The 11,725-nt window shown below is 52.6% G+C and overlaps 1 protein-coding gene across 2 annotated transcripts; it reads right to left on the reverse strand.

Annotated features, from left to right (window-relative positions):
• Positions 1-65: 65 nt before the first annotated feature.
• S1pr2 (sphingosine-1-phosphate receptor 2) lies at positions 66-10,461 on the reverse strand. 2 transcript variants are annotated; one of them, XM_026778916.1, is made up of 3 exons: positions 10,234-10,461; positions 8,353-8,415; positions 66-2,661 (listed from the first exon to the last, which is right to left on the reverse strand). In XM_026778916.1, exon 3 carries the CDS (start codon positions 2,619-2,621, stop codon positions 1,563-1,565), a length of 1,059 nt encoding a protein of 352 aa, XP_026634717.1. In that variant the 5' UTR covers positions 2,622-2,661; positions 8,353-8,415; positions 10,234-10,461; the 3' UTR covers positions 66-1,562. The 2 variants fall into 2 exon arrangements, with proteins under 2 accessions (XP_026634717.1, XP_005346928.1); XM_005346871.3 differs by lacking the exon at positions 8,353-8,415.
• Positions 10,462-11,725: the final 1,264 nt, after the last annotated feature.

The following is an 11,725-nucleotide window of genomic DNA, read 5'->3' on the forward strand; positions in this document are numbered from 1 at the left end:
CACACACACACACACACACACACACACACACACACACACACACAAAACCCATAACTGCCAGCAGCAAGAGAAACGGAACTGTTTATTGGCCCCGATCTGGGTCTCCAGCACAAGGGGGATATCTGGGAAACCAATGAGGGGAGACACACTCCCGACTGGCTCCTTGCATCCCAAATTTCCCCTTCCTCAGCCTTTTCTTTCACAGATTTCTTTGAGGCAGAGATGTCTATGTGTGGAAGAGATGAACCAGCAATCCCCAAGGGGCCTGCACATGGCCAGACACCCCAGTTTCAACCTGGATGTGGACATGAGATGTCAGACAGCACCCACCATGGGACAGGTCACAGACCCCACACACTGGCACAAAGACATATATAAATACAGTTTGTACCGCATTGGACTTTCTATTTCTCCACAGGATTTAGCAAAGTCCTTCAAGGGAAGGTTACATATGAGTACTCGGGAATGTCCTTGGCCACCTCACATAGTCTCTGTTAACTATGTTATTCACGATAACTTGCAAGACAGGTGCTGGTGGTGCACCCCTGTGATTCCAGCACTCAGGAAGTAGAGACAGGAGGATCCGAAGTCCAAAGCCTTGGCTACATGGCGAATTGGAGGCCAGCCTGGGCTATATGAGACCCTGTCACAATTTTTAAAATGACAAAGACAATTTACAAGTGGCCACATTGGTTCAGGCTGCCCTGCCTTAAGGGACCTGGTATGTGGGGTAGGAAGAAAGGGGGAGGTGGGAACAGTTTGTGGGGAGGAAGGCTAGATTTAGGGATAGGAGTTCCAAGAATGACCAATACCTCCCCTAGAGTTTTCTCACTTGAAGACCAAAACCTCCTGCCCCACATTGATTTCCCCAGCCCTCAACTGATCCGACCCCTCTGCGTGCTCCATTAAAGTAGCCAGTGAGGTCTGAGGATGGAGGCTGGGATTCCAGGCTCCTCCCCCCTGCCACCACAGTGGTTTCCTTTCCCCGAACATGAAAGGAAAGGGAAGAGACAACTGAGTTGGTGAAATTGGGGAAGCTGTGGATTCAGACCTCAGACAGGGAGGAAGCCTTGGGTCCCCTGGGGACAGTGTTTCCACTAGTGGCCTAAGGTTATCTATGGAAGGTGGCTGGAGCTGGGTGTGGTGGTACACAGCTTTAAAATTCCAGCACTGAGAAGGCAGAGACGGGTGACCTCTCTGAGTTCCAAGCCAGCCTGGTCTGCATAGCAAGTTCTAGGCCAACTAGGGCAACATAGAGAGGCCCTATTTGAAAAGGAGGCAGGAAGGGAGCCAGGTAGCTGGAAGGTAGGACAGGATGTTGACACCCTTTGTACCAAGTGGCAAATGCTCCAGCCCTAATCCAGCCTGCTGTCCCCCTAGACCCTTAACAGTCCCCAGTCACGGTGCTGCAATCTGTTTAGTCAGCACCTCCGCTGGCCACCTGACCTATGAGCCGTGGTCAGTTGCACTAGGCCTGTGGCACTGAGGGACACACGAGGTCACCTGGTCTCTCCTCACAGAGCTCTCTGTAGCTTGCTTATCTGTCAGTTTACCCCTTCCCTTCAGACCACTGTGTTGCCCTCCAGAAACGTGGGTGACGTAGGCATGTGCAAGCCCCTCTCCAGGGAGCTGGAGCTGCGGAGGGGCAGGAGCCGGTGACCTGGGGTCCCACCTCGACGACCTGTCACCCCCTTCCCCCGCCGCCAGCACTGCAGGGGCCTCAGCACCTCCCTCCGAAGGTCCCTGCTACACCACGTATAGATGACAGGGTTGAGTAGCGAGTTGAGGGTGGCAAAGGCAAAAAAATAATGTGCTTTGTAGAGGACAGGACAGGCCCGGACGGGACAGGTGAAGTCTAAAAGAAGGATGCTAAAGGCGGGGAGCCAGCAGATGATGAAAACACCTAGTACGATGGTGACCGTCTTGAGCAGGGCCAGTGTCTGGGGACCAGCAATATCGGCATGGCTGGAACGGACGACAAAGTAGATTCGAACATACAGTGCCACGATAGCCAATAAGATGACCGAAAAGATGGTGACCACACAGAGCACATACTGCTTGGCATAGAGAGGCAGGACAGTGGAGCAGGCCTCCAGATGGTCCAGACAATTCCAGCCCAGGATGGGCAAGCCACCCAGAATCAGCGACATCAGCCAAGAGGCCCCAATGAGCATCAACATTCGACAGCTTTTGTCACTGCCATAAAGCTTGACCTTGGCAATGGCCACGTGTCTCTCGATGGCAATAGCCAGGAGGCTGAAGACCGAGGCAGAGAGAGTGATGAAGGCTGAACCCTCTCGGGCGAACCACTGCAAAGGAGTCAGTGACAGAGTGACAGGGCCCGAGAGCAAGGTGTTGGCCACAAAGGCCACACCTGCCAGCAGGTCGGAGGCTGCCAGGTTGCCAAGAAACAGGTACATTGCTGAGTGTAACTTGCTGTTCCTTGCCACTGCAATCAGCACCAGAAGGTTCTCCACCACGATGGCACAGCAGAGGAGGATGATGAAGGCCGAGGCCACCTTGCGGGAGGATGTCTCCTGCATGTCCAGCGTCTCTTTGGTGTAATTGTAGTGTTCCACAACCTTCTCAGAATTGAGGTACTCTGAGTATAAGCCACCCATGGTGGGGCTCAGTGGCCGGCTGGGGCCATGGGGATGAGAACTGCAGAGAAGAGGGATAGAAAAGGGATAACAGGTTAGAGCTGTGGCTTGGACTACAGAGGCTCAGGGTCTAGCTGAGTCCTCAGAGTGACGCCAGGAAAGCTGCATTTGTTACTGTCCCCTGCCTCCATGCGACAGATAGGATGCTTAGAGAAGTTAGTTCATTTTTTCTTTTTGTGTGTTTTGTTGTTGCTTTCCTTTCAAGACAGGGTTTCTCTGTGTAGCCCTGGTTGTAGACCAGGCTGGCCTTGAACTCACAGAGATCCACCCACCTCTGCCTCCCAAGTTCTGGGATTAAAGAAGGCATGCACCACCAATGCCAATCAACTGATTTTTTTCAAGGTCACCAAGCTTGCAAGTATTAGGTCCACAGCCAGTAAGTCCTGAGCAATGTTTCCCTGCTTCTGTTGTTGTCTTTGCTGTTTTGCTTTAAGACAGGGTTTCACTGTATAGTCCTGCTGGCCTGGAACTCACAGAGCTCTGCTCTACCTACCTCTGTCTCCCAGCCTGGGATCAAAGGTCTGTTATACCATGCAAGGTCTACATAGTGAGATTCTGTCTCAAAACAAAAAGCCAAGGGCTAGAGTTGTAGCTCACTTACCTAATGTGAATGAAACCCAGGGCTCTGTCCCCAGCAGAGCATAAACAAAACATGGTGGTTCACACCTGCAATTCCATCGAGTAGGAGGTAGAGGCAGGACTGAGGCATAGGTCATCTTTGACTACATAATGAAGCCAGTTCAGAAAGACAGTCTGGGTTACAAGATGTATCTCGAAAACAACCCCACAAGTAGGATTGGTGTGGGTATGCACACCTTTAAGCACAGATCTCTGAGTTTGAGGCCAGTCTGGTCTACAGAGTGAGTTCCAGGCCAGTTGGCCAGAGATACACAGTAAAATACTGAATGAATGAAAGAAAGAAAGAAACAAAGAAAGAAAGAAAGAAAGCCAATACCAAGTGGTCAATCATGATATCATATTCATTTTCCTTTTTTTTTCTTTCTTTTTCTCTTTTTACATTTTTTTTTTTTTGATTTTTCGAGACAGGGTTTCTCTGTGGCTTTGGAGCCTGTCCTGGAACTGGCTCTGTAGACCAGGCTGGTCTTGAACTCACAGAGATCCGCCTGCCTCTGCCTCCCGAGTGCTGGGATTACATGCGTGCGCCACCACCGCCCAGCTCTTTTTGAGACAGGGTTTCTCTGTGTAGCCCTGACTGTCCTGGATCAGGTTAGCCTTGAATTCAAAGACTTGCCTGCCTCTGCCTTCCAAGTGCTAGAATTAAAGGTATGCGCCACCATGTATGGCCTGAAATCATATTCATACAAGTAACATTATCTGGACTGAACACGTGGTGTTTATATATTTAGGAATATATAGAGAGAGAAGAGAAAAAGAAATAGAGGCCATGAATTTGAAAGAGAAGAGGGTGGTTGCAAGGGATGGAGGGATGATAGGAAGGGGGAAAATGATATAACTTTTTATTTAAATTAATAAAAACTTATTTTAAAAACTTTTTAAAAAGTCAGGCATAGTGGTGCGCTCAGGAGGCAGAGACAGCCAGGCTGGGGTATATTACAAGACCTTATCTCAAGAAGAAAGAAAGGAACCAATAGAAGATTCTGGGGACTTCTAGCAACCTCTCTGCCTTCTATAGAGCAAGCCTGAGGTAGGGCTTGGGCAGCTTGTCACTTCTGTCCTACACACAGGCGCCTCAGGCTTCTTGCCACCTACTGACTTGGGTCAGCGAGATTCTTACTACCAGCAGCACCAATCCCTGGCCATTACCACCCACTGCCTGATTCCAGGATGGCTCTAAGCCTTGAAGCCATGGGCACACCCAAAGATAAGGACTTGGGGAGACACCAGGACGGCCCTGAAGTCCAAGCCTCCCAGAGCTGCACTATCTTGAAGGACATAGACTTCGATGGCAAAACAGAGTTCATCTGTTCCCACTCCAATTCTGACTGCTGAGACTGAGCAGCTGAAAGCTCAGCCTCTTGATCTCTACATATCAGCAATGGATACCAAAAGGACCCTTTCATAAGGGATGGGGAAATCCTTTTCAAGGGCGTGTGAGACCTGGGTGGTGATGTGCACCTGTAATCACAGCACCTAGGGGCTAAGGTGGGGGAATGGCTTAGAGCCTAAGAGTTCACCAGCAGCCTGGGCAAGAGCAAGAACAGACAGGACGCTGAGGACATGCGAAATGGCTGAATGGGTAGAGACACTTGCTGAGCAAGCCTGACACCCTAAGTTGGATTCCCCAAAGTCATGGTAGAAGAAGAGAACTGACTCCCCAAAATTATGCTCTGACCTCCTTCTTGGGTACCTGCGGCATGGGTGTGCCCACACACATATACATTATGCCCCCCCATAATAATAAACGTAAGAAACTTTAAAAAGAAAAGGCAAGAAGGGTAAAAAAAAAAAAAGGAGAAAAAAGTGAAAGTTGCACAGGGGCTGGTGGGTAAAGCGCATGCCTCCTAACCATGAAGACCTGAGCTTGATCACCGCGTTAAATAAAGACAGCAGCAGGACAGGTGGATCCCCCTGAAAGCTCAAAGAAACTCCAGAACCCACAAAAAAAAAAAAAAAAGCCAAGGGCAATGGCTCAGACTTGTAACCCCAGCAGCACTGGGCAAGCAGACAGGAAGATCTCCAGGGGTCCACTGGTTGGTCATTCAGCCTAAACTACCTGGAGAGTTTCAAGCCATTGAGAGATCTCTCTTAAAAACAAAGAAAACAGGGTGGGATGTAATCTGAGGAGCAATAGGTGAACTCGTCCTATGCTCCCCCGTGCATAGGTGTACATGTACCTACACACACAACACATACAGGAAACATCAAACAAGCTTTGGCTAATGTCTTCAGCGGCCCCTTTCCCAGCACACACAAGCTTTGGAGCTGCCTCCCTCTACTCCATATTCTGAAAAAGGATGCTGACTTAGCCCCGCCCCCCACCAAAAGCCCCACTCCAACAGCCGGTTCCCATCCCCAACTCACACTACCCAAGGACACTAGGTCCCAGGGGGGTGGGCAGAGCGCTGGCACTCCCTCCAGTGCCAAGATGCAATCCAGATGTGTCAAGCCCCGGGAACAAACATTGAGGAGCCCTATCATATGCGCTGTGGACAAGTCTGGGAATGGAGAGAATGGGGAGGGTCTCGGAAGTCCTGGCCAAGATGAGGCAGCTGCTGAAGTCACGTGAACTGTGAAAAGCCCCCACCCCCCGCCCCGCAGCAGCCTGTACAGAGGGGCCAGGAGGGGGGTTAGAAATTTGTTTCCATGAAAGTCTGAGTCACCCACCCCTCCTCTGCAAGGAAAATTGAGCTGAGCCGGGGAAGGGATAGGGGAGGGGACCTGTGTGGGCAGAGAACATGAGATGCTGAGCACACCGTGGCCAGTTGAGAGGGGTAGGGGCTGGCTCAGTGTACAGAGAAGGCTCCCTTCCTTGGTTACAGGGAGGGGCCACATGCTAAGAACTCTCCCAAGTCTAGGCTTGGAAAGAGGCCTGACAAGGGCCACGTGTTTCCCAGAAAGAGCACCGTTCCAGAAGCTGGCTGGTAGAGCCGGTTCCTAGTGAGCTCTGAGGATGATGAGGGTCTTTCGGAGTCTCACGGATGCCCCCTCGGTGGGACACCCTGGCCTGTGAAGGGGGTTACAGACACAGCTGCTCCCCACCCCCTAAGGCGAGGGGACATCCGTCCTACTTTGGGAACAGAGAAGAGCTTGTACGTGTCCTCGGGGACAGCTGCCCCACCCTGATCTTCACACAGAGGCTCCTTGTTTCCCCTGCCTGGACAGAGCCCCGGGTGCCCCAATGCCCTCAGCTCGTCGCTGCCGGTCCCAAGCCAGTTTGGCCCAGGCCACAGCCTTTTTACAGAGCCAGGTCTTCAGGCCAATGCAACCCGGAACCTGATTGGCTCATTTTCAATCCCAGGGTGCATCCTCGGCATCCGATTGGTCCAGCTGGGGGCGCTCTGGGAAGAATTTTACAGTGATTGATTGATTCCCTTTTATTTTTTATTTTTATTTTTATTTATTTATTTTTTTTGGTTTTTCGAGACAGGGTTTCTCTGTGGTTTTGGAGCCTGTCCTGGAACTAGCTCTTGTAGACCAGGCTGGTCTCGAACTCACAGAGATCCGCCTGCCTCTGCCTCCCGAGTGCTGGGATTAAAGGCGTGCGCCACCACCGCCCGGCCAGTGATTCCCTTTTAAAAGCTACTAGGACTTGCTCTTCCAGAGTGATAGTCCCTGTGGGGCTAATTTGAACCAAAGCCTAACCGCTGGGTCACCCTCCCTCAGACGCCTCCGGGCTGCCCTGATCATCTGGGCCCCTCTTGGGTTTCATCATTTAGAATCAACCCCCCTTCCAATTGCCAGGCTAGTGGGCGAGAAGCCCAGGGTGTGCCCCTTATCCCCCCTTTCAGACTCCCAAGGATGGCCACCACCCCTTCTCCAGTCTGGCGGTGTAGAAGAGAAAGAATTACGGCCGTTTCCTGCAGAAATAAATGTGACCAGCCCCGCCCGAACACCCCAGGGACTGACCAGAAAGTCTATCTTCCCGGGGGCGGAAGACACTGAGTGCTATACTCGCAGCTGTGCAGAGGCTAAGACTGCACACACAAATACACATACACACAGAGACACACACACACATGCACTGTCCTAGTAAGGAGGGGGAAAAGGGGTCCAGGCTGTCTCCCCAGTGTCCTCTTCCCTTCTAGAACCTTTCTAACCAAAGAGTTTAAGCGGTTTAAGGACTCCCTGAAAGAGGAAGCTGGGTCCAAGGGCTGGAGCCTTGGAGGAAGAGTCACTCTCCAGGCGGACAGAAGTTGGCTTGGCCTCCTCCCTTTGTTCAAACTCCATGAACCAGCTAAACCCTCAAGTCTATTCTCCTGTCCCCCTCCACCACAGCGATCCAGACGGCTTCTCAGGAACAGGGGAAGATGCCACTAGTTTCTGAACTGAAAATGAACCTGACCAGGTGGTTCACACCTATAATCCCAGCCACACAGGAAGCTGAGGAAGGAAGCTGGAGAGTTCAAGACCAGCCTGGGCTACATAATGAGTTGAAGATTAGCTTGGGTAGCATAGGGAGAGAGGACTGGGAGATGCTGAGATGGCTCATTGGCTAAAGGTACCTGTCACCAAGCTTGAAGACTTGATCCAGCCCCAGGACCCACACAGTGGGAGAAAGGACTGCCTCCCAAAAGTTATCTTCTGCCTCCACACTCATGCCATGAAGCATACATGCCCATATAGACACACCCACCAAATAAATACATGTAACCTTTAAAATGTACGCATATTAAAAAGCCTGGTGTGGCATTTTTAATCCTAGGATTTGGGAGAAAGAGGCAGGTGGATTTCTGTGAGGCCAGCATGATCTACAGAGTAAGTTTCAGGACAGCCAGGACTACATAGTGAGACTCTGTCTATAAATAAATAAAATTAAGAAGGGGAGCTCTGTGTAAGCCAGGGGCACAACCTCATTTTGAAGCCCTGAGTTCACACAAGAACAAAGAACACACAAGGAAGAGGGGCAAGTGAGAGGCTTTGGGGAGAGGGAAGAGGGCTGTCCGGATACAGACAGACTGCTTAGCTACAGATTAGGGGAGAGGAAGGCCTGGTGGCTCTGCGGCTCTGCTCCTCTCCCTCCCAGCTCCAATCCTCCCCAGCAGGCACTCACCTTTTCTTACTCTTGGTTGCTGTGTGGTTGTAGCCCCTTGCACACTGCTGCTGCCCACCATGCCTGCAGGGGAGAACTGGCTGAACTGAGACCTTCATCCCCCCCCCCCAGACATTCTAAGGCTCCCTGAGGCCCCAGTGATGTAGCTCCTGCCCCCAGGGATATGCCTCACTAGCCTCCCAAGGACCATTTGAGTCTCTACCTCAGGCCCTTCCCATAATTTGGTAGTTTCCATTGGTATATCCCACAGACACCACCCTCGTACATACGTACACATACACCACACACACACACACACTTTTTCCGGCAAACTATCTCATCTTTAGATTTCATTTGAAAGTCACTTTCTAGGTCTTCAGGAACTTCTCTTTTGGTTTTGTTTTTAAGACAGAGTCTTAACTGCGTATCCCAGACTGACCAGGAACTCACTATGTAGATCAGTCTGGCCTCAAACTAGCAAGAATCTTCCTACCTCAGTCTCCAGAGTGTTGGGATTAAAGGCATGGGGCATCGTGCCCAGCCCAGCCCACCTCCGAATCCTTTCTATTAGAGCATCTGACTTTATCATCAGAAATTATCTTGTTTTCTGTACCCCATGAGGCTAGCTATCAAGTTCGCGCTCAGCCTCTTCTCCAGATGCAAAGTAGGCAGGCGCAAGAATGAATGAAAGGGCTGCAAGTTGGAGGGCTCCCATGCGAGCTTGGGGACATCTTAGTCCCCTAGCAGCACCCCAACTCAACCACTAGGCGAAGAAACCAGGCCCGTCTCCATAGCGACGATGGTAAGACCCGCCCGGCCCAGGCAGCACTCTCCAGCTCCTTATCAGGCCGAGGAATGCGCGGTATCCACACTCTCTCGCGCTGGGGCGGCGCCATCTCTCTCCCGAGACCCCGACACGCGCTGCAGGATGCTCCCTTCCCCGCACCAGGCAACAGGGGGAGGCGACACCTCTGCATCCCAGCAGAGGGCCCCCACACCTAGATTCCCCGGGCACTGGGAGAGGGGAAGACCCAAGCTGCAGCAGCTGCATTCCCCGCCACCACCACCACCCGCAGTGATGCTTCGCGTCCCCGCCACAGGAGACCATGGGCTCAGAGAGTGTCGCCTTGGGCACCTAACAAGGATAGAAATAGGGGTGAAGAGGGGAGGTGGAAATCCCCGGATGAGTCAACCGGTGCCCGAGAAGGGGGCGAGGTCCCAACGCTGTGTAGCCGGCGACAATGTGGACTCCACACCACGCGTGCCTTCCTTTATCCCACGCCCCATTCCTGGGCTAGGATAGAAGAGGAGGCGCCTGGACTATTTACTACTGTTCCTTTCCTCTGAAACAAAACAATGCTCCGGAAAGGGAGACCAGAGGAGAGGGGCAACTCAGGGAAACTGAGGCAAAAAACTAACCTCACAGGTGGTGGGGCGACGGCCTACCCTGGGGACCCCGCCCATGAACTCCGAGCGTCCGCCGCTCGTACGTAGCACCTTTAGACCTAGCTCAAGCCGGAGACGAGAAGGATGCTGTACCTCTCCCCAACAATCCCACTGCCCCAAAGCCTGCCTCCTGAGAACCCCATCCTGTCTTGCAAAGTCGCCAACCCAAAGCACTCGGATTCCGCCTTTCTCTTCAGCACCAACTTCCTGCCCCAGGAAGGCAGGGAGCTCGGTCTGGGGGTGCGTCACTGAGTAGGTGGGAGGCTGCCTGGAGTGGTGGATGGACACGGGCGCACAGTGGGTGATCGGTCCCCTCGGTGCAACAGAGCTTGGAGCAGCGCGTGCAACGCCTGCATGAACGCCTGACCCCGGGCTGGGCCCCCAGCTCGAATCCCCGCAGTCTCAGTGGACCGCGGCCCGCCCAGATCGCAACCTCCGCTTGCCCCGCGAGCTCACCTGGCTAGGCCGGCCGGGGTCCCTGCCCTGGCCTGAGTGGCCTTGGCGTCTGCGCCCCGGGACAGCCAGTGGCTGGATTTGGAGGCTGCTGGCTGGGCTCGGTCTACGTCCCGTAGTTGGGGACCCAGGACAAGAGGGAGGCGGGCAGAGCCGCCGCCTCCGGCCCCCACTCCCTGCTCGCCCCGCCCTTCTCTCCTCCTCTTTCCGGCGGCGACTTGCAATGAATTCCAGATGTGGCCCGCCAGTCAGCCAGGGCGCGCGCTAGGGAAGCGCAGGGCCCCTTTGTCCGCACCCTCCCCCCGCCCCTCCCAGCCCCCACCCGTGAGAACTGCCGCTACATGATGTCACGGCAGCGTGACGTCACAGCTCCCTTAACTCAGGTGACCTAGACCTGAAACAACTGTGTTCCATTTGGAAGTCACTCAAGGCTTTGCTCCAGGCTCATGCCTGGGACCTGGAAATGGAGGAAATCGTGCTTACTGTGCGAACTGGGCAGTTCAGGATTAAGCACCTTCTATGTGTTCCTACAAGAAACAAATTCCTACTTTGTGCCATGCGCAGCCCCCCAAAAAGAACTGTTCCATTGGCTTGGTAAGAACCCCAAACCCCAACCGTGCCGTACGGTGGCACCTGGAAGGTGGGAGGTAGGAGGATCAGGAAGTTCAGGCTTGACCTCGAAGCCTTAGCCTGGACAGCCTTTCTGGAAAACGACAGTCTGCGATGTGGATTCAGGTGGTAGAGTGCTTGCCTACCATGCACTAAGCAGGGCATGGTGGCTTGGGCCTCTAATCCCAGCGCTTGGAAGTAGAAGCAGGTTTGTTTTGGAGTTCAAGGCCAGTCTTGATTACATTACTTGATCCTGTTCTCTGTTGTCTCCTTCCCTCCAAACAACTCAGAGTGAAAAAAAAAATCCAAAATGAAGAGTAACAGCAGGTCAGCTATATAGCTCACTAAGCGGGGGAAAGTCCTTGCCGGAAGCCTGACCTCAGTTCAGTCCCTGGAAGCAAAGTTGACCTCTGACCTCCACAGGACATGGTGGCATTGGTGCACCTGCATTCACACACTGCTATATGTACAATAACAATAAATACACCTTGAAAACAATAACAGGCAGCTGAGCTGTCAGCGAGTAAAGACTCTTGCTTGCCAACAGGCCTGGGACCCACACCGTGGAAGGTGGTGACCAACTCCAGCAAGTTGTCCTTGACCTCCAAGGTCAGCTGTGGCACCTGCACAGACCCACATGGATACACACACACAAATAACAAAGTTAAAATTAATAAATTTTTAAATGACACACGAGAGATGGTTCAGTGAGCACCCACAGCCCTGACAACCTCCTATGACTCCAGCCCCAAGGGATCCAACGCCTCCAGCCTCACGGGCACCTGCACTCACTTGCACATACCCGATGCACATGCGTACACACATTTGCACATAATTACAAAATAAGTACAACAAAACAAAAGGGCAAATTGCCCACCCAAACATA

This window comes from Microtus ochrogaster, chromosome 5 (assembly GCF_000317375.1).
Source record: "Microtus ochrogaster isolate Prairie Vole_2 chromosome 5, MicOch1.0, whole genome shotgun sequence".
NCBI lineage: Eukaryota > Metazoa > Chordata > Mammalia > Rodentia > Cricetidae > Microtus > Microtus ochrogaster.

Bases quoted from the DNA above. Each gene is read 5' to 3' on its own strand.
- S1pr2 (XM_005346871.3), bottom strand. From the start codon at position 2,621: ATGGGTGGCTTATACTCAGAGTACCTCAATTCTGAGAAGGTTGTGGAA.